Raw genomic sequence first — 25,673 nt, 5'->3', positions numbered from 1 at the left:
AGAAGTCTTTAGTTGAACAGGAAAAGGAAAACGGGAGTTACCACTTTGCCTCACATACAGTCTCTCTTCTCTGTATTCACAATGCTGAATATGTTTTTATCATTCATCCTCCCTGTGAGGGAAATGATCCCAGTTCTTCAACATTTTTTTGAGATAAAATGTAGCAGGACAGAAACTGCCTGCCTTCCTTCCTTATCAGATCTGCTGCTGTGTTTGCATATTGCATAATCTTCTTTCTGAACTCGACAAGTTAAATGTCTAAACAAAATGAAAATGGTGGAAATGGCTCTGTATTTCGTAATTTGTATTAGCCCATGCATTTGAGTTTGGATGAATATTCTCCTGAGTAGAGGTTAATGACTGTTATTAATAATTTTGTATATCAGAAAGCTTCTTGAGGTAAATGAAAATACTAAAAACCAAGGTAATGAAAAAACATAAAGCAATTATGCTTCCATACAAGTTAAAAATTATATGATCAATAATAATAGGACTAGGCAGTATGTTTAAAAACAGGCAAGCATTATGAAATGTGTTATGACTAATTGTGCTAATTCAGGATCCTGCATTCATAGAGATTGTGGCAATCATCAGTTCCTCGTTGCCCCTGCAGTTAAATATAATCTCAAAATATAGGTTCTAATATAATTTTGATTAATACTCGTCCTTGAAAACCTGGTTCTATAACTACTAGTGCTATATAAGCACCACCACTCCAAACAAGGAATTTCACTTGGTGCACTTGCCAAACCCTGTTTTCAGGATTCTTCTAAAGGGGAGTTGGAATAGCAGCTCCCTAAGCTGATGGTGTTAATATCTAAAATAGAAAGAAGAATCTTAAAGTTAGTGATTAAACATACTGTTCTGTATGGGTGCATCACTGTTCAGTAAATAATGGAGGCAATCTATTTTGCTAATGTCAGACATTACCAACAGAACATTTCAAAGATACTATCCATATCCTGGGCCCAGGATCTCAGCACCAGTGAATTAAAGGAAGAGATTTTCCGAAGCTTTTCCCTGAAGTTCTGTATTAAATATTCCGTGTAATGCCTGGTTGTGAACCACTTCTCAATGCAGATGCCTCTGAAGCTATGAAGCTGAGCCCTGATAATTTATTCAGAAGGAAATGGAAATCTTTCCAAACATGGATGCTAGTTCCACTCATTAATCATAAAAGGTTTATATGTGAAGAGGAAAACATTATGGAAATTACATTTCAGTGCACCCTCTTCAGTTTTATTCGTTGCTATATAGTATTATTTAGGAAAGATCAAATCAATTATTATACTGTCTTTGGAGAAAACTCATTCTGTGGCTTCTCATATATATTTCATACATCTTTCTTATTTATCTTTAGGAGAAAAGAGCATGTGAGTTTTCTGTTTCAGAAATACCCTTCAAAAATAGAGAATTCTACATGAAGATTCCCTTAATAAATTGAAAATGCAAATTGCAGCAAATCTTAATATTGAGCAAAGACCTAAAGTGCTGCTTTTAAATGTAACAGTATAGAAGTGCCTCTAAAAGTCATTTAGGTACAAATGATGATTCAAAATCCAGAGTTCTCAAATAATTTTTTGACAGATTAGGTCAAAATATCTTTTGTGTTTCTTCACAATACTGAAGCAAACTGGATGCATTATATGCATACATGCATTTTGAAAAAGTTGGTCTAAATGAATCACAATCAAAAGACAAAAAGTTGAAAATCAATTTTGAAGGAACATGTTTCTTTAGCAATCTTTAATTTTAGTAGATGGACAGTTTAACATGAAGCCTGTGAATTGTTTATTTGGTTAGTGGCAATTTTTTGAAATTGGTTTCACATATAAGAAATGAGGCGCCTAAACCTGTACTACAAGAACTTAACGAGTATTCAAATGATGCCCTAGCTTGTGTGAGCCTTTCTGTCTGTACACATGTAAATAATATCCATTTTGGATAAATTAGCAATTTAAAGATTATGGTTTCACAAATATGTTTGTCATATGATGAATAAGTAATTACAGTGAACCTCTAAGCAAACTGTAATTTGTAAACTGTATTTTGTATTCTGTAATTCGTACTGATATGGGTGACACGAACTATGTGACCTCTGAATGTCTCCCTTTCAGCCACACTCAGGAAGTTTTTTACCTTTTGGTTCTCTGAGACTCATCCTGAATCAAGACTTCCTACACAACAGACTGTGCTCTACAGACAGAGTAACTCAAAGAAACCAAATATTGTTTGCATCTGTCTTGAGCAGTGACCATCCTGACTATATATTTTAACCATTACAGTCAGAATTATGAACAATATTACTCAAGCTAGTCCCTTTGGATAATGGTTTGTTTTTTTTCCTGTGTGCAAAGTGCTATAAAAGAAATCACAAACAAACAACCCAGATTAAATGCACTGTAACAAAGTAGAGAGTTGCTGTGTGAGCTCACCAGGGCAGAGTGCAATATTGCAAGGTTTGTGCTGTGTTTCAGGTCCATCACATGATCTTCCCCCATACTGGGGAGGTATACATGACCTTGTCCTAGTTCTTTGGCCTCGACCACATGTGAATGAACACAAACTCCAAGGTGACCATTCCTCCCAAACGCCATGTACTGCAACAAACCACACAGATTTTAAACAGAAAAAGAAACACAAGTAACAAATTGATATCAAAATAAACAAAATCAACATTTTAAATAGGAGTTATTTTGCTACCTTCAAGGAAATCAGTTCAAAGGTAAGCTTTCTCATAAGAAAACACATATTTGTAAAAGCTTAGTTGATTTTAATTTAATAATATTTTCTCAAAAAGCGTATTTAAAAATATACATTGAAACATTTCTCTAATCTTTAATCTCACTATCAAAGTTTCTCTTCTTTGACTGTTTTACACAAGTTGACTTTCCTTTTCAGAAGTTAGTTATGACACATTTGGTCCCTGACTTGATATGTTTAATAGCCCTGATTTTCAGGAGGCTAGCTTTTGTGAAAATCAGGCATAAACTTTCTGTATCAAGGCAACTCTAAAATCTAGAACCAACCAAAATTAAGCTTTCTTTTAAAATTACAGGAATAAATGAAGTAATTTCTTATGTCAATATCACAAATTAGGGAAGTAATCTTGAAGTTTTTTCATTTCTTTAAATTCTGGTGAATATATGGCAGCAGACATGCTTGATTATCTTCATCAAAAATTCCAAGATCACATAAGTAAAAGAGATATATACCATTTCCTTACATGAACATATTCATTGATTCAACAGATCGTTATACATGCTTTACTCTTGAAAAAACATTCATTCAACAAATCACAAATACCTTCAGAGTTCACAATAAATTACAAACTTATACCACTATTTTTACTTACAAATATTTGATAATATTAATATAAGGAATCATAGAGGATGAATCTTTCTCTACTTTAAGCAATTTCTGCTTTAGGAGAAACTGATATACAATATCCATGTGAGCTTACATACTATTGCAACCCTTTTACAGAAAAATTCAGTCAAATTGTCAGAAAATTCTCCACACATACATTTGTAAAACAGTTCTATATAAATTGAATAATACTGCAAAGCAAACTTTACCTATTTTTCTTCTGCTTTAAAAAGAGCAGTTGCACAAATTTAAATTAGGCAATGTCAAAAACAATTAGGAATGTAGTGATGAGAACTGCAGTAATGTTAAGCATTTAAGAGAAATCCAGAGACTAAGTAACCAGACTGAACATCGTACCCAGTACCACATAATTCTGTTTCTGAAGCCCTGTCTGTTTGAAGGGTGTCTGGAGGGGCAAACTGTGTATAACATCTGAGTGTATCAGTAATAATGATTCACAACATTACAGAAGAAACAGATTTTCTGTTTTGTCCTCACTTTTTTTCATCACTGTGAAAGAACTTCTCATATATAGGTTTCCTTTGCCCGGAAGGCACATATCCCCTGCCCAGTTTCTACAAATACAACCCTTTTCTTGCAGGAATCAGAATAACATTTCCTGAGGTGAAATTCACTTGCAAGGCTGTGGAAGGACATTCAGCTCCCTGGCAGATTATCACAAATTCATCAGGAAGATCAAGGGGAATTCAGCAAGTAGGTAAGTTCTATTGCCTTTCATTTAAAGTAAGAAAAATTGTCATTTCAGACACTATGTTGAGATAAAAAGTTTGTTAGTTAACATCTGAGAAATTGTGCCTGACAGAAAATGTCGAACTTTATTCAGGGAAGATTTTAACCCACTGGACAACAGCTCAATCAATGAAAAGTTTTCATTTGGTCATGTAAAAGTGGTCAAAAAGATCACATCCTACATCCTTATTATCTTACTCTAAATATCACATCCATTGGCATTATATTAAAAAAAATAACCCCCAGGAACAATCCAAATTCATGTTAACGTGACAGATTTTAGTCTAGTTAGTTTAGAAACCTTGATTAATTTTGACGTTTTTGTCAAAACCAGAAAGTCTTGCACTTCTAAAAATAGTGAATTTATGACTATACCTGCCCATAACTCTTTTTGTTTCAGCTGTTCTCAACAAGTATAATACTTCTACAGCTGTTTTGATTCAGCTATATAATCGAATTCTTTTTTTTTTCTCATTGGCAAGGTCTTAGATTATGAATTCAGACAAATCTCTAAGATTCCATATTTTTTATCATATGAGTAAAATTAATGAGGAAACAGTTTGTCAGATCAGATCAGATTCCAAACAATAACCAGTAATAAAAATGTGACATAGTTTCATCTCCTGATACCACAACAGTTGATTAAAATGTTCAGATGCAACCAGATTTTTAAAAAGTATAAAACTTAGCTAAAAAAAAAATTAAACAAAATTCTAAAAAGATTATTCTCCAGAAAAATAATAAATTGAAGAAGTCTTGACTCTATGTAGACATAGAGTGGAGTTTTTCAGGGCACATACAAGTTTGAGCCTATTGCTTAATTTGGAATTTTGATTCTATGCTGTCAAAATGTTCTAAGTTAGTTGTTTTTATTTAAGAACTAAAAAAAATATGGGCTGAATGGCTCTTTAAAGGTACTGTCTTTAACCAAGAGGATGCGTATTTCTTCAGGCAAGTGTTGACTGCATGCTAGCAGCAACACAGAACAATTCCTATGTGATTTTGGAACTAAACATAAGCCAAAACAAAATGTTTCATTTTGGGTGGACTGAAAGCAGCCTCTCTCTGTTTGTGGTTTAAATTAAGCTGTGCCAAAAATCATCTTCCATGACAAATTTTATCTCAATAAATAAAACTTTCAGAGCACTTTTCTTGCATTTGTAGACTTTTATATCTGAAACTAGTCGTCCAATAACAAAGTCAAGGATGGAATAGGCGTAAGACTTAAACAACACATTACAGAAGTGCCCAGTATTATCCAGATTAACTTTAAAAGAACATCTTGTATTTAAAGTTTCTTACCCCTGATTTTTCTTTCTGGTATTTTATTTACATCTTCTTTCTTTAACACTATTTTCTAAATGCAAAAAAAATCCCCTATAGCATCTGATGAATTATGGCCAGATTAGCTATGCCAAATTACACCAGATGGAGAGCTGGCCCGCAGAGGAGTTACTGTTTTCTATAACACAATTTCAGATGCAAGATTCATTATTTGGGACAAAAATATTCAGAATATTGCCAGATTCTCTGTCAAAAACATTGCTAGCACAACAAGTTTGGATTACTGCAAAGCATCTTTCCCATCTCTCTGCCACTCTGTGAACCTAATCATGTTGAAGTGAACACCCACAGTGTTCACAACACACAACTGCTGTGAAGTGGAAGAAGGCGTTAGGCCATGCTGGCCTTCATCCTACAAACATATTTTGTGAGAATTTTATTGGGGTTTAAACACATTTGATTTGTTCAGCTTTAAATTGAACAGATACTGAAAAAAAAATGGCTGTCATCGTGGTGCACGTAGGTCCAGTGCTGTTTATCTTCATCAGTGGCACAGACAGTGGGATTGAGCTCAGCCTTGGCAAGTCTGCAGACAACACCAAGCTGAGTGGTGTGATGGACAAACCTGAGGAAAAGGGTGTCATCCAGAGGGATCTGGACAAGCTGTAGAAGCAGGCCCATGTGAATGTTATTAGGTTCAACAAGGTCCTACACATGGCTTGGGGGCAACCTGGTTTCAACACAGGATGGGAAATAATGGAATTGAGAGCAGCCCTGCAAGGAAGGACTTCAGGCTGCTTGTGAATGAGACGCTGGACCTGAGCCAGCACTGTGCATTTGCAGCCCAGAAAGCCAAACACATCCTGAGCCGCATCAAAAGCACCACGACCAGCAGGGTGAGGGAGGAGATTCTGCCCCGCTGCTCCACTCTGGTGGGACCCCACCTGGAGTGTTGCATCCAGCTCTGGGATCCTCAGCATAGAAAGACATGAATCTGTTGGAGCTGGTCCAGAGCACTGCAACAGAGATGATCAGAGGGATGGAACACCTCTCTTATGAAGACAGAATAGAAGATTTTGGGTTGTTCAGCCTGGAAAAGAGGTCTCCATGGAGACCTTATTGTGGCCTTTCACTGCTTAAAGGGGGTGTCTAAGAAAGATGAAGACAAGCTTTTTTGTCAGGTCCTGCTGCAATAAGATCAGGGAGAGAAAAAAGGGGGGTAAGTAAAACTACCTTAGCACATAACACCAGCCAAAGTGAAGCATTTGAGAATACAAATGTTTGAAATGGCTTAGTGTATTCCTGCTCCTGCCATGTCTTGCTTTACCCATAAGCCTGAAAATGCTAAGCTACAGCTAAATTTTATGGCAAAAGCTGTTCAAGGCAATGGAGAAGGAGAAACAGAAGCTGAGATGATCTGCAGGCATGCAAATCCCATGCTCTTTCCCCTAAGTTTTGGCTGTGTTAGAAATTATTCATTAAACTGAAATGAATCAGTAGCACTGCAGTAATGGATCCTGAGATGTCTCCACTCACAAAAGGACCAGTGACAATAAAAATTATCTGAGCTACGTTTTGTTGTCTACTATGCTGCACTTCTCTAGAATAGTATTGGTCTGAAATAAATATAAATAACCAAAAAAGTAGTTCCTTCATTATTTTGCTCAAACTATCAGTAATACTATTTTGAAATTTAAATATGTATTCCAACACATACATACATATATATGAAGCTGGTAAATCCCATTTTTCAAATTTTCCAGGACACTGAGATCACAGAGAAAAATGTTCTCTGACATTCCAGTGAGTATCTTGGACAGCATATAAAATATGTTAAAGTGTATATAAAGAATATCTAAAGGCAATAGAAAAAAAAAATAGTCTGAAAGCTTTGCATTAGTATTTGCAAGTTTAACAGGTTCCTTTGAAGCCTATGGATAGATGCATGAAGTACAGTAGATCATTCTGCATATTTTTTATGCTGAAGGGGCAACTTTTTGATTAGGAAACATTCCAGCTCTCACAATGCCCCCCACCCTTTTACTAATCATTTTGTCAAACACCTGTTTTAAACACACTAGTATACAGACTATATATTTTTATATGGATGGACCAGGGACCAGGAACTATGCAACTTTCTGAGTCATGATACATAATAGAATGAGGACAGAGGATATTTGGGCTAATAATTAAAGGGATGCTTGGAAAATTAATTGAGCAATGCCTAGGAAAAGCCTATTTCTAAATTGCTAATCTTGCACACTGCTACACAGTAGTGACCCTGTATTGAGACAGAGAAAAACATAAATTAAGGTTTTTGTAACTGCATAGAACAATATGCAAGATTAAGCCCAGAAGACTGAATATTTAGGAAAGGTAGCTCAAGATACATAGAGATTATCAAAATCAGCTGTGGTAAGCTGAAAAAGAAAGTATCTTGGCAGTGCAGACACTAAGAATTCGTAGCCTTTGCTTATACTGGGGATCTGGAAACAAAAGCTGTATCCTGAAATGTGAGGGTGTAAGGAAACAGCTTGTGACCTGAGAAATATGGAGTAGTGGTTTGGGGTGAGCATTGTAAAATGTTTGACCATAACATATCTAAGAAATTTTTCCAGATTAAATCTGACAGCAAAGTAATTACCTTGGCTTTTGTATTACCTGTATTTTTTTGGTTTTTGTTTTGCTTTGTTTTTGTATGAAAACTTAATATCCCTTTCTGGCAAGAATGAAGATAAAATTCTGAAAATTATGTTATTTAATCCTCTTTCCTCTTCTTAGTTAATACTAATAAGCAAGAAATCAGGCAGAACTCATTGTGAAAGATGGATTCTGTTTTCATGTTCATTCTTCACATAGTTTCAAATTAATATTAAATCTATCTTTGATTGCTTACAATGGTTGTTAATTTCTTTAACAGTTCTTCTCTTTCACTTCTTTTTTTTTTCTTTTTTTTCTTTTTTTTTTTTTTTTTTTGTACGTGAGAGGTCTTTTGCAGTATTTCCCACTTCTCACAATCCAAGCTACTTTAAATGTTTTAGAAATACTTGCCATTTTTGTATGGAAACACTTCCATGTGTAAAGTTTTACCACTTCTAAAGTATTAAAATTCAGCTCGAACTAGGCATTTCTACTCTGAAATATTAGAAAATTTCATGTGAATTGATTAACTTAAGCACAATAGAAAACATTAGGTGTTGAGAGCAATTCTTGTTACCATCATGCATCATCTAGAGACAATATTGTAAGCTGCTTTCCATTACAGAGGCTCCCTAAATGCTTAAAATGCTGATACACAAACTGATGGGATCACATGCACTTCCCATTGGCTATCTTTCAAAACACAACATGAGAGCTGGATTCTACATATTACTGCTCACTGAGATAAAGTCCAAGAATTCTCTGTGTATGACAATTTAGTTTACTTCAAAAATGTACTGAGCTTCCCAGAAGCTGAAGATGGCTCACCACTCTCTTGGGATCAAATGCTCCAGAGACCTGAGGAATTTGTACTGAATTTGTACTATAAAAAAAAAAGACTACATACCATCTGAAGGATCGTATACAGTCTTTTTTTTTTTTTTTTTTACATTTCAGTCATGGCAGAGGAAAAATAATGTAGTCATGAGGCATATGCCTTCCCTCTTGCTTCCCATCATAGATCCACAGGTAGAGTCTAAAGAAAGATGTGCCCTTTCAGCAACTAACTTGAATATGCCTGTCTCTTCTCCTTAGTGTATAACTACTGCTGAACTCCAACGATGTCCAGATCTCTCAGACAAAAGGAGTCGGAAAACTGTGATGCAAGACACTGATGACCTTTACCGTGTGTCAGATGTAAGAGAGTTACTTTTGTCTGATCTTTTTTCCTTTGATAGGTAGCTGTTGCCCTTTCTTGCCAGAACAATGTAAAGGGAAGTCCATGAAGATATTGCTGTGCATAGAACATTGTCTGGCCCATTGCCTGAAAGAGAGTATTCTAAATGGGAAAACAATTGCAGTGTCAAATAATATATGTTAACCCACCCTCTTAATTAGTCTCTGCTCTTTAATGTATTCATTATCTGGATTTCTTCCCTAGTTTGTCTTTGTACTTACGCTACCTTTTCTTTTCTGAGTGAAAATTAGAGAATATAGACTTTTTGAAAAAAATATGAAACTGTCAGTAAAAAGGTGCTCTTGTTCCATATCTTGACTGTTCTGAATATAAAAACAATAACCTACATGAAAAAAGAATTCACAGGTGAACAGAATTACAATTCTCTGCTTTAACTGAAATGCCGCTAAGAAATCCATGTTAATAATAATAAAAAAAATAAAAACATATAGTTTCAAATTCTTATCATTATACAGTTCAAAAACATCCACAATTTTATTTATTGGCTGCTAACACTACCTGGACAGAGGGCAGTGTTATTGCAAACCCTTGATTCTCTTAAAGGGCCGCTGCAGTGTGTCCCGTAAGGTGATACACAAGTTCTGGTTCGCACCTGCGACCCTTGACCACAAGTAACTGAACACGTACTCCACTGGGCCCACTCTTCAACACCAGATTCACCTGTATTCAAGACAACAAACAAACATGAATATAGACATAAGTATTAATGACACAGGCTGTGGGTTTTTTTGCTGAAGCTCATTATCGTCTGCTCTTATAAATCAAAGAAAGAGGTACCACACCAAAATAAATATTTAAAGGTTTATGGAGTAAAGCAGCTGTGAAAATGTGCAATGAATAGAAAACAAGGACACCTACGATGCTGCAATCACATAATGCCTGTCAGAGGGGAACACTTTGATGTCTTAGCATCATTTACAACTTTATGAGAACTACTGCCCTTCAACACTTCAGAAACAACACAATCCTCAGGATCTGTAAGAACATAGACAACTCTTTTTACATAATAGCAAAGGATTTTTCTTTGATATTTATACTTATCCCTCTAGAATTAAAGCTCAGTAACAGTTTAAGGAGCCCTACCAGTAAGGGAATTCCAGTGAAAAAAAACTCCAGACAAACCAGCCCCTAATGTCTTACATTTTCTTCAGAGAGTCATATAGCATTTGAATGAAGTTCCCTGACAAAGAAAAACATTTTATTGTTTTTACTGAACTTTAACCTGAAATGTGGGATGGAAACTTTGATAATTTGCAGCATAAATTTACTCCTTGCTTTTGACCTACAGGTACGCTGAATTCTTGGGTGTGCCAGACCTAGTTACTGCATGTAATACATACTAACTACTATGTTCAAAATTGTCAGATGTGATTTATTAACACTGTATATTAGAAAAGAGGATTTTTAAAAATTTTTGAGAGATAGAATATTAAATTTTTATTTTTTGAAAGCAAGTAATGCATAAAGTTTTCTTGCATGGATGCTCTGGAAAGAATGCTTGAATTTAATTCTCATTAACAGCTCTACGCACAATTCTAGAATTCCTTTCCAAAAGGAATTCCTGTTCAGAAAAATAGGTCCCTTGAATATTCTCAGAAAGCAAATGCAAAAAATAATGTGAATACACCTCACTGAACAATTTGAGTAAATAATTGTGCATTGATGTTTAGCTTCTTTCGTTAAAATTCAGCGTATAATGTAAATTGGCAGCAGAAATCCTTACTGCATGCTTGACTTTTAAGTGTAAGTCTTTTTTGAAACAAATGGGACTTTCTGTTTTAAAATCAGTGGCATGATAAAATCTGCAGACTTGAAGAGCTTGCTTGAAATTTCAGTTATCTCAGTGTACTTCTAGTCTTCCAAAAGTTCTGATACTGATCACAGTCGAGGGACTGTCTGCAAAGCAGGAGTATTCTGGTGCTATCTTCCAAGAATGCAGTAAGTGACGTGCTATTTCTTCAAAATGTGCTTTATAGCAAGAATATGTGAATCTCTCCAAGCTGTCTTTCTTTTGGTTGTTTTTTTTTTCCCCAGAGGTCAAGCAGGAAACCTTTGCAAAATAATTGTTTCTGCTAGATTGTTTCTGCTTAGATCTTCTAAGATTCAATTCTGAGGCTATTCAATGCTTAAAAAAAAAAAAAAAAAAAAAAAGAGCTTCTTTTTCAGTAAAAAAGAGAATGAGTTATAATTAGCACACAAATCCCTCTGGTTTTAATACAATTATATGCAATTCTAAAAATTTCTATGGAAAACCACAAAATTATGAGCTTTCTACACACAAAAATTCACCAGTGATTTTTGTAGTCCTTTTCTTTATTTGTTAGGTGAAATAATGAAAAAAAAATCACTGATTATTGTTTTAGTAGTTCTTGTGACATGAATTTAGCACTTTGATTAGGCAGTTGGATGACTTAGGTTCAAGTTAGATGACATAACATGCTAAATATATTTAATATGTATGTAGACATTAACAATTATAAAATATGTACTATAAGCCCTACATGCATGGTAGAAAGACTTGTATTAGTGTAAGCTAATACTATTTCTAGGCTAGCACTTTTTGTCTTTTCCTATGTGTTTGAAGTTTGACTTTGCCTTTGTTAAAATTGTTTCAACAAAAGGTCAAGCAACAGAAAAAGTCTGTTTCTCAAGATTTTCCTCATTATGTAAAATAGTTATATATACTCAAAGTAAACAATCCATTATTCAACACAGACATGTTGAGAGTACACAACCAATAAAATACAGAAAATAAAAATTTAAAATTTTGATTTTTTTATATATTAAAGTGATAAAAGTGTTACTCTTAACCATTGGAATACGATGGACAATAGCAGCAACATGATTATTAGGCTGTTGTCAGACTGTTGAATGTATTGAGTGAATGTATTGCGTGAACGTATTGAGTGAATTTTTAAGTTGGTATTAATTATTAGAAGTTCTGAGCATTTATGTACTGTTCATTCACAAAAAGCATAATCTTTTAATATACGTCATTATATGTAAAGAAGGCTTAAGCATTTGCTGGAGGAAGATCCTCCATATTAACATGCAGTGCAAAAAAAAGCAAAATGAAGACAAAATAAAGAACACACTTATCTCACCAGCTGCTTTGCTTCCTTTTATACAATGTATTATGGTTCTTTTTGTAATTTTTAGTTTTTCAGAGTCTTTTATACTGCTTTCAGGATGATTATTACTTATTTTAAAAGATTTAAAAGAAGGAAAATAACTTATACATCCTTGTTAATTTACCATTTTAACTTCAGCAAATAAAGACTGCTATATTTTCTAGAATAAATCTAGGTTAAGTACATAATCTGCAAATATATCTCCCATTGTTTGCTTTTCTCTCATCCATTCTTTTTCTTTTCTGAAATGAAAATTTTGAATGGGTTACTCTTCATTTACCTTCTTGTTTTCTGTTATTTGAGAACTCTTAAATTTTTATATCAATGATACTAAATCTATAATCTCAAATTATCTCTTAGCAAGCTACCAAACTCTTATTGTCCCCTGACGCTTGACACATAAGAGGAAACATAACTTACTGTATGGAAGGCCTCATTGATCTGTGTAAAACTTACCTGCATTATACTCTCTAAATCCCAAAACACCTAAGGGAAGGATCAGTGCAAACACATAAAATGACAAATACAGAACAAGAAATTATTCACACAGTATTTTTTAATAAATGTTTTTACTGCTTCATAATAGTCTCCAAAACCAGAAAAATGCATATTTTAATATCAAATTTTAAAACTCATCAATTTCCAGCAATATTTAGTGGATTAAGTCTACAACTTGAACAGTATTAAATGCTTTTCATAAATTTTTTCCAGGATATGTCTCTATTCCTATCTCTCTGCCTTTTATAAACATACAAATATTTATTTGCACTTTTGTATCTGCTTTATTATTACACAAAATAAAATATAGAACCCCATAAAGTCACTAACCAATTACTAAAAATATTTCTTAGTGGATAAATTAATGAGATAGATATGTTAGAATAAAAAACCTTATGAATCAGTTTAGGAAGATATCACAATCATTTTATTGCAAGAAAAATGAATGCATTACAGGTGAAGAAAATATGCAATGATGACTACAAAGGAAAAACAAAATGAAGAGATGAAAATTAGTATGTCCAGAAAGAGCACAAGTATTACTTAAAATGTATTAACCTGCAGCATGGAAATATATATTTCCCCAAACTCTGGCATCTAAATTTATATGCTCATACATCTCACATGCTTTCAGAACAGGACCTTGAAAACCAATCCTGTATAATTTTGAACGCTCAGCTCCCACTCCACACACACAATGTATTGGAAGGTGATGGTATAAGGGCCGCACTTGTAATGCAGCTCTCTAACACCCAGAATAGATGCACTGCAATGCATGACTAAAAATTATCAAATACAAGATTTGCGTGATATTATTAAAGTTTTAGGGATTTATATGGGAAAAAAACCCAGATAATTTTACTGATTTTTTGAGTAATTGTATGAATTCAAGAAGCAGTATAAAAGCAAAGGTGTTATTCTATGTAGTAAGCAACTAAAACTATATGTCTGAGCTAGGTATGTAAGTGATAAGTTCTACTTTCCTAAACAAAAACTGCATGGAGACCTAGAGAATTCTAGGCTCCCTTCTTCCACTGCATTTGCTTACAGTAGTATCTGGGAGTTAGCCATCAAAGCAATCCTACAGATTAATACGAGGAAAACAGACTTTTTCCCATTCTAAATTTGTTATCAAACAGATCTACGCTGATTGGCGATACTTAGATTGCTTAATATATTGATTTCTGCAAATCTGTTAAGTAAAGCACCCTACCACTAAGGGAGTCAACATGCAACATAACGAGAAGCAATCATAGCCCCTTTACTGAAGTGCATAAAAACTGGAAGCATTATGTACGACTGATGCAGGCGTATATTCTAGGTTAGTTACTATGGGATACAGAGGAGTTGTTTCAAATCCATACAACAATTATGGGGCACAAGATTGTCAAGTCAGTAACTTACTGGAATGAAGTGTTTAGGGTACCAATAAAGAGTTAGCTTTTACCAACAGATACATGGATCATTACTGAAGTCAAAATGGGCAGTAGTTTTGGTGTATGAGAGCTTAATTCAACTCACCACTAAAATTTTATCATTGACCTCAAAGACAGCTGTGGTAACTGTTGGTAAACAGGCTAATCAGGCTATTTTTTTTTTTTAATTCAGTTCCAGGTTTCCAATATCATCTTGGTATCTTTAGATAAAGAAGATGAAGTTGCTCAAACAAAATTAGAAAATATGTTTTAGATGAAAAACTGTCAAATAATTTGCACATTCAATTAAAAACTACTTACGGCCAATTTCATTTAGCAATTATGAATCTGGAAACTAGAGAACATAGCATCGTGCTGGGCCAAAGATAGTAAATGCTGAACGCATGCACATTAAAGTCACCCCAGTAATTAATTAATTTGATAAAAGCCTAAAGCTGGGATTAGACAGTCTATTTATAAAGAAATTCTGAAGCATGTTCTTAACATCTTTGAAAAAAGTTAACATGTCACAGTGAACTGTCCTGTGTTTTGTACATGTGAGACTACTTTTACTACTAAAGAAATTCATGCTTACACTACATGATTCAGTATTCACATTCACAGTGCATGTTTTTGCATGATCTATCTAACTCTTAGCTACTTTATTTATGGACTTTAACTGGTGAAAAAAAAATAAATGATTCAAAAAAAGTATCAGCTTAGAAAACTGACAAATATGCAGCAAAAGATTATGGAAACATGCAGTGGTCTTGCTAAAATTAACAACAGTAAATAGAAAAAATGTAACTGATGTATTACCAGTTTGTGCCATAAATTTAGCAGCATCAGCTTGTTCCTGAGGGACCCTTTTCTCATGAACAGATCGAGGTCGCTGACTTTTAATTGTATGATCTCCCATCATTCCAAATTCTAAAGACAGAATAAAGGTTTATGAAAGCTTGTGTGTAGACATTTCTCAAAAGTCACATACTGTCTCATGCAATATGTTCCTAAACATACCTGGAAGTTGCTGGCAAGAGTCAGACAAGTGATCATGGCAGTTAACATCAACTTAACTTTGCTACACTCAGCTTTCAATAAATACTTAAATTTATGTCTGCAGATTTTCCAATATGATTTTATTTTATGAACCAACATTCAATGTAGTGACACATTCTATAAATCAGCTGTATGACATGGGACAAAAACAGTTATTCAAATGCAGACATTCTATTCCTTTATTTTAAATTCGTGCAAACCACACCAAAAAATGACTGTGACAGTGTTAGACATTGCTGTTCTGTGGCAGAGCCTGCTGCTCCTCCAGAGGACTTCTATTTCTGCACTCATCTTTCAGGCTGATGAAGCCTTCAACAGAGATAAAAAGTCATCTTTGGGAATGGTGGCAATGGGAAATTGTAATTATTTAGCCAATCAACTGTTTAATTTTTAGGCTGAATACAGCAAAACAAGTGCTTGTGATCTGCTTCCTTCCTGAAAGCTCTAAGTTAAAAAGACCATAGATTGTATTTTATTCTCCACATTGATTTTAACAGGGAAAACCTATGAAAAATCAGTGACACCAAGCCCCAGAGTGTGGGAGATGAGTGCTTTAGTTGTTTATCCTGTTATCACTGCTGTCATTTACCCTCTCTTGTCCTGTGCAAACCTTCTAGACTTCTACCTTAGCTCTACTTTTCATTTCTGTAGTGAAATGCAGAAAGTCTTTTGCACTTAGAGGGGGACTGCTGTGTCTTCAGCACAGTTCCCTATGATCCTCCCAGGCACACACAGCTGTCTGCAGCTCAGTGCTAAATATTCTGTAAAAAAAACCCAAAAACTGGGACTCTAATTCAGGAAGCGTGTGCTGGGAAATGTGGGTTAACATTGAAAGTACTTCAATACAATCACATAAAGTTTCTGATGAGGCAGAAGGTGTCTGAAACACAAGGAACACAAACATTAAAAAAACCCTTTCTGCTGGAAAGTTACCTTGCAAATGCAAAATTCAAAATTCTCCTCAATTTGTAAAGGCATGAAGATAATATAACTTACCTTTCTGCCTCAAAAACCATAAAACATTATATGATATGTAAATATCCCTAATAAATGTTATTTGCAAACACATTGTCTTGATAAATCATTTAAAACATTAAAATTTCTATTTAAAGAAACAATAAAAGGTAAACTTATTTTTTAGGGGTCGATCAGAAGAAAGATTTTTTTTTTCCTTTCTAGTAAACTATTCATGTATTTCTCCAAATTAGTGTTTCTTTTTGTAAATATTCATTACTGGCACCACTTAAAATATAAATTTAATTATTCATTTGAGAACAGCAATGCAGTTCACATTCTAAAGAGAATATTTGAAAATATAATTAATAAAATATATTTTGAGGATTAAACATTCAACATTTTAATACATCCCAGAAATAAATATAATTAAATGATATATGTATATACACACATGCAGTTATATAATATATATATGTATGTATATCTATACATATATGTGTTAAAAATTTTATGAATAATTTTTTACAAAATCCACCTCTTCTACAGCTCCTCTGATTTAAGATAGCTTTTTATTCTGCGGAAAATCTCTTATTACAATTAATATTCTAATGCAAATTGTGATTAGAATATTTTTACAATTTTTGCAAGGTGCAGTACAGATGACACATTTAAACTGTAATTAATAGCATGGTAATGGCAGGAGACTTTACATAGCTTTTCCCCTGAAGAGGCTGTCATAGCAAGGCATATTTACTCTGAGTTTTCTGCCCACATGATCTCTGCTTGTCAGGGAATTGAGAGGTTATGGCACCATTCTTGCAGAAGACTTAGCTCTAGTTACAGAGTGCAATAATGGGAGACCTTTGCTAGAGGAAGGCTTTCCAGAGGCATACAGGGAGGTGGTGAATGTTCTGGTCCCAGTCCTGCAGCATCTTGTGCTGGGTGTGGGCACATGCAGTGTCCTGCAGGACAGAGACTGCTGGTGAAGAGGCAAAGGGATGTCTGGGAGATCAGTTCTCTGCATTTGGATAATACCTGATGTAGCTCCAGTCATAACGATGGAATTACAAATACCACTCAGCATGATTATAATGCCTTGTTTTTTTTCATTTTTCCACTTAAGCAACAAAATATTTTCAATTCACTTCAACTATTGCTGATGGTCTTTGCGATGCACTTTTCAGCTAATCTCCCTTTGATACACTAAGCATTTATATAGCAAGTATATATTAAAGATAAATTTTTCATTACCCAGATAAAATATTTGTATATGTTTTATCAAAAAAAAATGGAACCAGACTTATGCATTGCTCTTATTTCCATATTCAGCTGAAGTATTTAACCAAATGCCACATGAGAATAAAAGCGGTACCAGGAAATGCAATGTACTGGCATGGGTGAGACCTCATTAAAATTCAGGTCTCATGAGAGAAGAAAAAAAAAGGGTCAAGTGCATTTTTGTAATGGAATCAGAAATGTCCACTTTCTGTGTATAAGTGCAAAGAATAGTCTCAAAATTGTTTAATCTTAGAAGCTTAAGAGTAATGCATTGTTATGAAGCATTTTTAATATATTATCTTACTTAAGTTTACAACAAATACTAAATAGAATGAAACTTTCCTTCATTTTCAGATCCTAGGTAATAAACACAGAAGGTGTACCCATTATGCAGGATTTTTTTTTCCCCTAAATACTTCACAGAGAAGCAGTATCTAAATGCTTTCTGGGTTGGGAAAGCGTTTTAACCCAAGCCAGCCTAGAGTATGACTAAATGGCACAGAAATTTCAAGGATCTGTTTGTGTGGGAAAGGTGGTAAGAACCATCCTAATGTAGGCAGTATCTGGCATAGAGGTGTCCTGCAAGGTCAAGTCAGCATGATTCAAGACCTGATATCTGGATATAATATTGGATATTTGAATTGACATTCAGAGTAAATTATTTTTTATCATTCTCACTCTTCTTACCTAGTTCTTGCTGCTGAAAATAAGTTTTCTAACCCAGAAGAAGGTATTTTTGTAGACATTAGTTTCTGAAGAGAATTTTTTGGTCATGTCTGTCCTAAATTTTATTCGGGTGAAACAGGACAGTTCTTCTCTGCTTTTATCTCTAACATTGATACTAATCATATTGTTTCATTAAATACAGGGGGAAAGCAAATCCTTTCAGCAACAAATAGGTGCGTGGTCTAATTCAGAAATTGACAGTGTGACTCGAAGTTAGGCCTGGAAACATGCAAGGGTTTTAAGACTTTTTATTACATTGTTAATGCTATAATCTACACAGCATAAAGATAAAACCCGTAAATATCTCAAAATATAAATAAAAGTAGCATGATGGGGAACCTTGAATCATTTTAACCAGACCAAGACTTACAATAAATCATGACACATTCCAAACATTTGTGGTAGAAAACCTCAGGTTTAGTTATCTGATAAAAGAATTTATTCTGCTGTCAGTGGTCCTTTGGTGGCTATGGAAGTACAAGGGATCACTGCAATTGGATACCTATTTTTTTGCTCCTCAGCTGCTCATAATATGGATCAATACTTCAAAGCATTTTAGTGATGCATACATTTTAATATGGATGTGACATATCATTTGGTTAAGGATTGGAACAGACTGCCCAGGGAGGTGGTGGAGTCACCATCTCTGGAAGTGTTCAAAAATGCTTGGATGTGGTACTTTGTGCTATGGTTTGGTGTTTGGTCAAAGGTTGATGATCTTGGAGGGCTTTCCCACCCTAAATGATTAGCTGATTCCATTATTTCATTTTACATATAAGCTGAGGCATGTAATATAATTCCATGCCTTCTTGGACCGAATAAAAAATTGCAGTTCCAAATTTTACAGTTTCATATTATTTACAGCTTTTATCACTAGTCCCATTGGCTTTACCTTTATTGTTATGTTATTTTATGTTATATGTTATGTCATGGGAATTTTTATTCCTATTGAGTAACCTTTTTAGTTTTTAGAGGAGAAGCTAGAATCTTACGGCCAGTGTAGGTGTGCGTTTTTAGTAGAGGAGAGAGGTGCCATGTGCTCTCTGTAGGAATAAAGAAGAAAAAAAATCTGTTAACAGTGTACAAATGCAAACTAGGAAAACTGAGAAATGCAAAATAAAAATACCAGCTTTGCAAAGTTCTGCTCACCAAGTCTTTGCTTTTTGACAAGTGGATATTCTTTAAAATTAAGGTAACTATCAAACAGATTTTAAGGCTGTTTTATGATATTTGTAACATATATATTTGTTACATATATATCCTAGTCATCAGATGACATTATAAACCATATTGGTCTGGCGTTTATGGCTATTTTTTATCACATTTCATGGGAACCTAATGGGATAAATGTATTATGGTATACCATCTACTATGAGTTGTGCCATTTATGGTGCAGGACACACTGGCATTAATATAAAAAGCCTTTTTCATTATAGAAGTTGGTGATGACATCATCAATGAACTAAAAAAAAAAAAAAAAAAGTGGTTCTGAGACCTCTAGGGTTACCCCCTTAGGACACATGCAATGTCAAGGAACTTCTGAGAGTTGCTGAGTGTCGTCAGCTTGTACAGAACCAAGTAGAGCAGTTTCCTGACAGCTTTTCAAAACCTTAAAAGCAAAAAGAGGCAGTCGACTCCCCAAAGTGACTGTCATTTTCTTTCACCCACAGTGCTCCAGCAGTGTGATTCATACTACCCTACCCACTCCTGAACTGTAACGAGCCAAACAAGTGTTTTCATTTACTCTTGACTACTGAATGAACAGAATAGGTCTTGCAGCCAGAATGTGCAATAATGCAAGCTGTCTCACATGCAGTAGCATGGCATCCTCTCTGTGCTGACACACAAATGTTTTTCCCCGAAATTATGCAAAATGCTGATGTAAGTCCCAGGTGAAGGGGGAGGAGGAGAGGGGGAAAGGAAAAAGAAGACTACAGAAATACAGAAAGAATCAGTCTTTTTAAATCAAATTCTGGGCTGCAATATTAACTAATTTCAGTAGATCTGATGATTTTCTGACTTCCCAGAATATGAAAAAGTTTTCTGCACATTTTAGAGGTTCTCTCACAAAGATACACAACAGTAGCAGTACTTGGGATTTCTCATTGCATTAGCACCTGGTCAGTACAATTTCTTCTGGTCACTAGATGGCAGAATGTGTGTTGACTTAGAAGCACAATTTTGCGCTGACTTAAGAAGCTGTGACTTTGTGTTCCATTTTCACTATAAAATTATCTCTCATATATATACGTAATAAATATCACTACATTCAAAGGACTGAGGAGTTTTTCTTTCTTCATTATTTTTAGTTATTCTTTTGTAGGTCTGTATATTACACCCATGATTGCATATGATTGCAGGGCTTTTTTTTTTTTCTGGTCTTTTTTTTTTCCTCTCACAGTAAGCCCTATGACAGAAGAAAATCTGAGGAGCATTCTCACTGTAGCAGAGTACCCAGACCCCACAAGGAAGCACTTGTTCTCTAATGCTGCATTGGCAGGACCCAGAGCTTCAGGGCATTAGTGAATACCATCAGTCTGCAGTACAGATTTAAGCTATAGCTTTCTATGGGAACCCCTTAAAATGATATTTCCTCATGAGGCAGGCAACTTGCCAAAAGGGTAACGTAACTATTAGCTGAATTTGATTTCCATGGGAACCTCTTCTTAGTGAATGTGGAAAACGTTCTTAAAACAGCCTTTGCTTACTTCCTACGTAGATCCTGGTCCCATTAAAAGTCCCCTTTTGGCTCTCCAAAACAGTATAGAAGAGCTTTGATCAGTTTTAAACTGAATGGAATAATTTCCTTCAATAGAGTGAATAAAGTTCTGAACTGAGCTGTATTCATGAAGACAGTGAGAAAAATATGCTAGTACTCATGAAAACATGGAAAGGATTTTATGATAATGGAAATATGAAAGGCAAAAGCATTTTTCTAACACACCATATTTTTTAAATTGTACTAAATTATTGCATTTTATCAAATAAAAGACAGGTAAACATTTGTAAGAAATTAGATACAAGATTTCTCTCGTAGACAGAGATATCCTAATACATATACGTATGCATTCTTTCACCTCTCAAAAAATTAGGGAAAACAATTATGTATTCTAAACAGTCAACATATTGTACAAAGGTAATTAGTTTATATTAATCTCTAGGGAGACCCATTTACTCCTAGGACATAACTTTGGATTCCTACTACTGCTGGTATTTTTAATAATATAAGAAATGAAATACTGCTGAATTAAAATATAAATGATAGCAGAAATCCCAAGGTGCAAGATTTTCTCATGGCAATGCAATCTGCTGTCTCTCTGTGCATCTCTGCAGTGACTCTCTTGGCCAGCCATTATCTTTAGTGGGATCTGAACCTGTTTATTTATGGTTACAGATTTGATCAGTGAAGAATATCATAAAGATACATTTTTTTTTCACTTTCAATGTGCAAAGAATGTTAAATCCTGCAAACTCTATTAATTGCCTTTCTGGCCCCAGTTGCTCATCACCATACACCTAGGCAGGAGAAACTGAGCATAAAAATCTGGTGAAGTGACTCGTACCTGTTAAAAATGAATGTAAAATGTCACTATAGCAGGTCGTGTGTTTTCACATGTGCTTTGCAGAATTATAACTATAAAAAGAGGAAAAGGAGGAGTGGATGAAAGCCCAAACTTTAGCTTTACCCCTTTTTATATCTACCAAATCTGACATTTGTAATTATCATGGCCAGGTAGGCAGAAGATGTTCTGTAGTTCACATTTTTCCCATTCAAATATTTCCCTAGTAATCCAAGCCAAAATGGTTGTATTCAAATAAAATTAACAATACTGATAAAAGAACTTTACATTTTTTAAGTTTAACATTTAAATCCTGTAAATTCAGCAGTAAGTTATTCTCTCATATTCCATACTGTTTTCTCAAAAGATTCATGGATGTAATAACACATTAAAGAATGAAAGCACGGGGGCTTACCTTTATAAGTTTTTGCTTTTTAAAATGAAACACTTTTAATGCATTCTCTTGCAGTATTCTCATCATTTGAATGTTTCTACTATAATAACTTATTCATGTGTAGCCTTTAAAAATTTAAATCATGGTATAATAATAATTCTTCAGCATCTTCATTTCTTCTTTATATTTCATAGTATTTTACTTCTGCATTAAGTATTTTGCTTTTGCCATATATTTAATTAATTGAATTACTGATATGGTTAGCCAGTGGAGGAATTATTTCAGAATGGCACCATTTTTATACAAACACTCTCTTTTCTGCAGCAAGCTATGTGGTTATTACACACAGGCTAGCATGTACCTCTTTATTGTTCTTTACAATTAAAAGTCAAGAGATGACGACTGAGAAAAAACTGTTATTTCCTAAGCTATTCTTGAATTCCAGAATTCTTATTTTCTATTCTAGAATGACTGAAAAACAAGTAAACTGTAGAAAGCAGGACTCACAAGGACATCTAGACTATCTCCTTGCCCTGCAACTATTTAGCACAGACATTTCTGCAGATGTTTGCCTAATCTTTTCTAAATGATAGAAGCATTCATTAAAATATGAGATGAATTATCTATGAATTTTTGACGAGGAAGTTTACACTCTGTGAAAGATTCTAAAGCTGTATGAAGAGAAGGAACAAGAATCAATATTTTAAATAACAGGTACTGCAAACTGTAATCACTAAAAACAGTTAAACTGAGTGTGGATTTTTTTTAGAATGGAAGAGCTTCTCGGTGAAGCTAAATGATATTGCATGCCTTTTAAAGAGCATTTTCTTGTCCTTGTTTAAGTCTCCTAAATTGTTTTTATGAGAAAATAATAAAAAATGGAAGAACTGTTGCTGGATGTGAATTTTGCTCAGTACATTTTTATCATCTGTGACACCACAAAGCTGGCTGTTTTGTATACAGACATCATGGATGGCTGCTACATTTTATTCAGAGAAGAGAAGAATAAAGTAAAGGACAAGAGCCTTGACTGTTGTAAAATGGCCTCATTCCACCCAGGCAGACTAAAGTTTGTAAGCTGAGAAGTTGCACTAGAAGAAATACATCCACAGGATTTTAAGTAGGAAAGCACACAAGAGATCTTACCAAAAACTATCAATGAAGATCTCTTGGACCTAGATATTTGGGGATTTTTTTAGAAATAAATTAGATGTTTTCACTGGCTTTAGTAAAAGCACCTTTCTATATCCCTGAGATTCTGATTTCAGTCAGACCAGCAATTCATTTAATGCTTTTAAGGAGTCAAATATCTCACTGAGGCTAAAAGACAACATTCTCCTTCACTCTTACTGCACAATCCACACTTGAAAAAAGTATTTCAGTGACCTGCTAACATGTCCTTCCTAGCTCTATGGGCTAGTGTCAGAGAGTACCATGGCTAATTTTACAGGTATTGCCCATGCAATGCTTCTATAAATGCAAACTAACTGTTTAGCTGCAGATCTGAGCTAAACAAAGCACAGTTTGTCAAACACCTCTTACAGAAGTTCACCCCAAAGCCTGCATTAAAGAACAACTGAGGTGCAGGATTTCTCACCTACTTAACACCAGAAAAAATACCCTATGTCAAAATATAAAATAATAAAAAAAAAAAAAGAGCAGAAAATTTGACCTAGGAGCAGATGTATTCCACAGGCATAATCCATCTGATCACACTGTACTACTCTTAACACAGGAACAGCACTTTACTGGATTGAGCAGATGAATCTGTGAGAATTAGTGAGACTATGATAATGATGCTCTACAGGTTTACCAAGCACATAGATTACTCTGAGACCCATCAATATAATACTGACTTTTGCAACACACATATTTTTAAAAAAAAACCTTTTTTAAATGCTGTTTTTCAGCCATGTCAGAGATTTCTACTCTGTCATAGTAAAGTGGCTTCTGGGCCACTTCACTGATTAAATTAGAGAGCAATAGAAAACCCAGTCTAGTTGACACAACATTGACACTCCTAGGGAAAATCATGGGGATGACACTACTGAAGTGGTACATCCTCAGAGGTGGAAGAGCATGCTTGTCTTTCATTGATAAGCATCAAACTAATTGATTTTAGTATTCTTATTATTCCTACGTTCTGGTGTAATATTACACACTTGAATCACTTAAAATTCTCACGCGTGTCCTACAAATATTACTGCAGCAATCTATACCTTTTGACCTCCACAATGATTAACTGAAGTGTACTCTATAGAGCTTCTCCCACACATCTCAATAATAAGGATCTTTTAGAAGTGTCTATTCCATGATGGCTTCATAGGATACATCTTACACAATTCATTTCAGCTTGCCAGCATAACATGCAATGTGGCTACCTAGAATCTGTCTCAGCTCACCATGGACCATCATTTGCAGAGATTATGCCAATAGTCAACATATATGAATGCGTGGAGATTGCAAGCAGGGATTTTTTTGAGGTGAAGGTGTTTAGTTCTGGACTTGGAACAATAGAGTTTGCAATACTCATTACCCTGGGATCTCTGACTGTAACTTACATAAATGAATTCTCAGAATGACCTATTGCTTATGGACATAAAAAAACCTAATATAATTTGGAGAAGTCTGCAGCTCGTTATGTTTTACTTTGAGCAAACAGACTTTCCTTGAACAGTGAGAGACCTGTAACTGAGATGTATATCATGGTCTTTAAGAGACTTGAATCTCATCCTACTGCTCCTAACCAGAAACCTGTTTTTGAATAATCTACAGTGCTGCTTACACATCTGCTCACAGATAGCCTACAAATCTCTCCAAATGCCTCTACTCTGCTGCCTATAAAGGGCTGGAAAAGAATGGGTTCGCAACAGAGCTCAATAAAATAGCATTTATACAAAGCTATTTTCAAACAAAAAATTGAATTTGTCTCAAATTAGGCCTTTCCTTCTTTTGTGTTGGCTCTCTGAAAATATTCTAATTCTTTAGTTACCTGAAAGAAGTCTACTCTAGGCATGTAGAGTAGAATATTTACATTCAAAAATTCTGAATCAATAAATTAAATTATGCTCACTAGAGACTTATTTTGACTGTCCAACCAACAGCAGAAATATAGTTATGTACTTAGATGACCACGGCACCAACACTACTATCATAATGAACAGATTAGATATATTTCATAATCACTTAAGCGATTAACAGGTAACTTAAAAAAAATAAGGCAGAGGAGATCATAAGTTCAGAAAAATCAAACAATAACCCACTATCCTGACCACAAAAGTTATAGAGCATTCAGTCAAGAGCATGTCATCAAGAGCAGGCTAAGTAGGTTGAAAAGCTTACGCTGAAGCTCAT

The 25,673-nt window shown here is 34.6% G+C and overlaps 1 protein-coding gene across 10 annotated transcripts in view; it reads right to left on the bottom strand.

The window, feature by feature from the left end:
* The window catches only part of ADGRB3 (adhesion G protein-coupled receptor B3), a 448,620-nt gene that overhangs the window by 254,456 nt on the left and 168,491 nt on the right, over positions 1-25,673 (bottom strand). For 7 of the 10 annotated variants that reach the window (XM_038130254.1, XM_038130259.1, XM_038130260.1 and 4 more), the window contains exons 3-6: positions 15,165-15,275; positions 12,889-12,918; positions 9,800-9,961; positions 2,436-2,600 (exon numbers count right to left, since the gene is read on the bottom strand). In XM_038130254.1, coding sequence (XP_037986182.1) covers positions 2,436-2,600; positions 9,800-9,961; positions 12,889-12,918; positions 15,165-15,275 — 468 coding nt within the window. The remainder of the gene's footprint in view (positions 1-2,435; positions 2,601-9,799; positions 9,962-12,888; positions 12,919-15,164; positions 15,276-25,673) is intronic. The other 3 variants (XM_038130258.1, XM_038130263.1, XM_038130261.1) reach the window with 2 other exon arrangements.

Source organism: Motacilla alba, chromosome 3, assembly GCF_015832195.1.
Source record: "Motacilla alba alba isolate MOTALB_02 chromosome 3, Motacilla_alba_V1.0_pri, whole genome shotgun sequence".
Lineage (NCBI taxonomy): Eukaryota > Metazoa > Chordata > Aves > Passeriformes > Motacillidae > Motacilla > Motacilla alba.
Note: the sequence above shows the minus strand (reverse complement) of the source record. Positions and strands in the feature narration are given on the sequence as shown.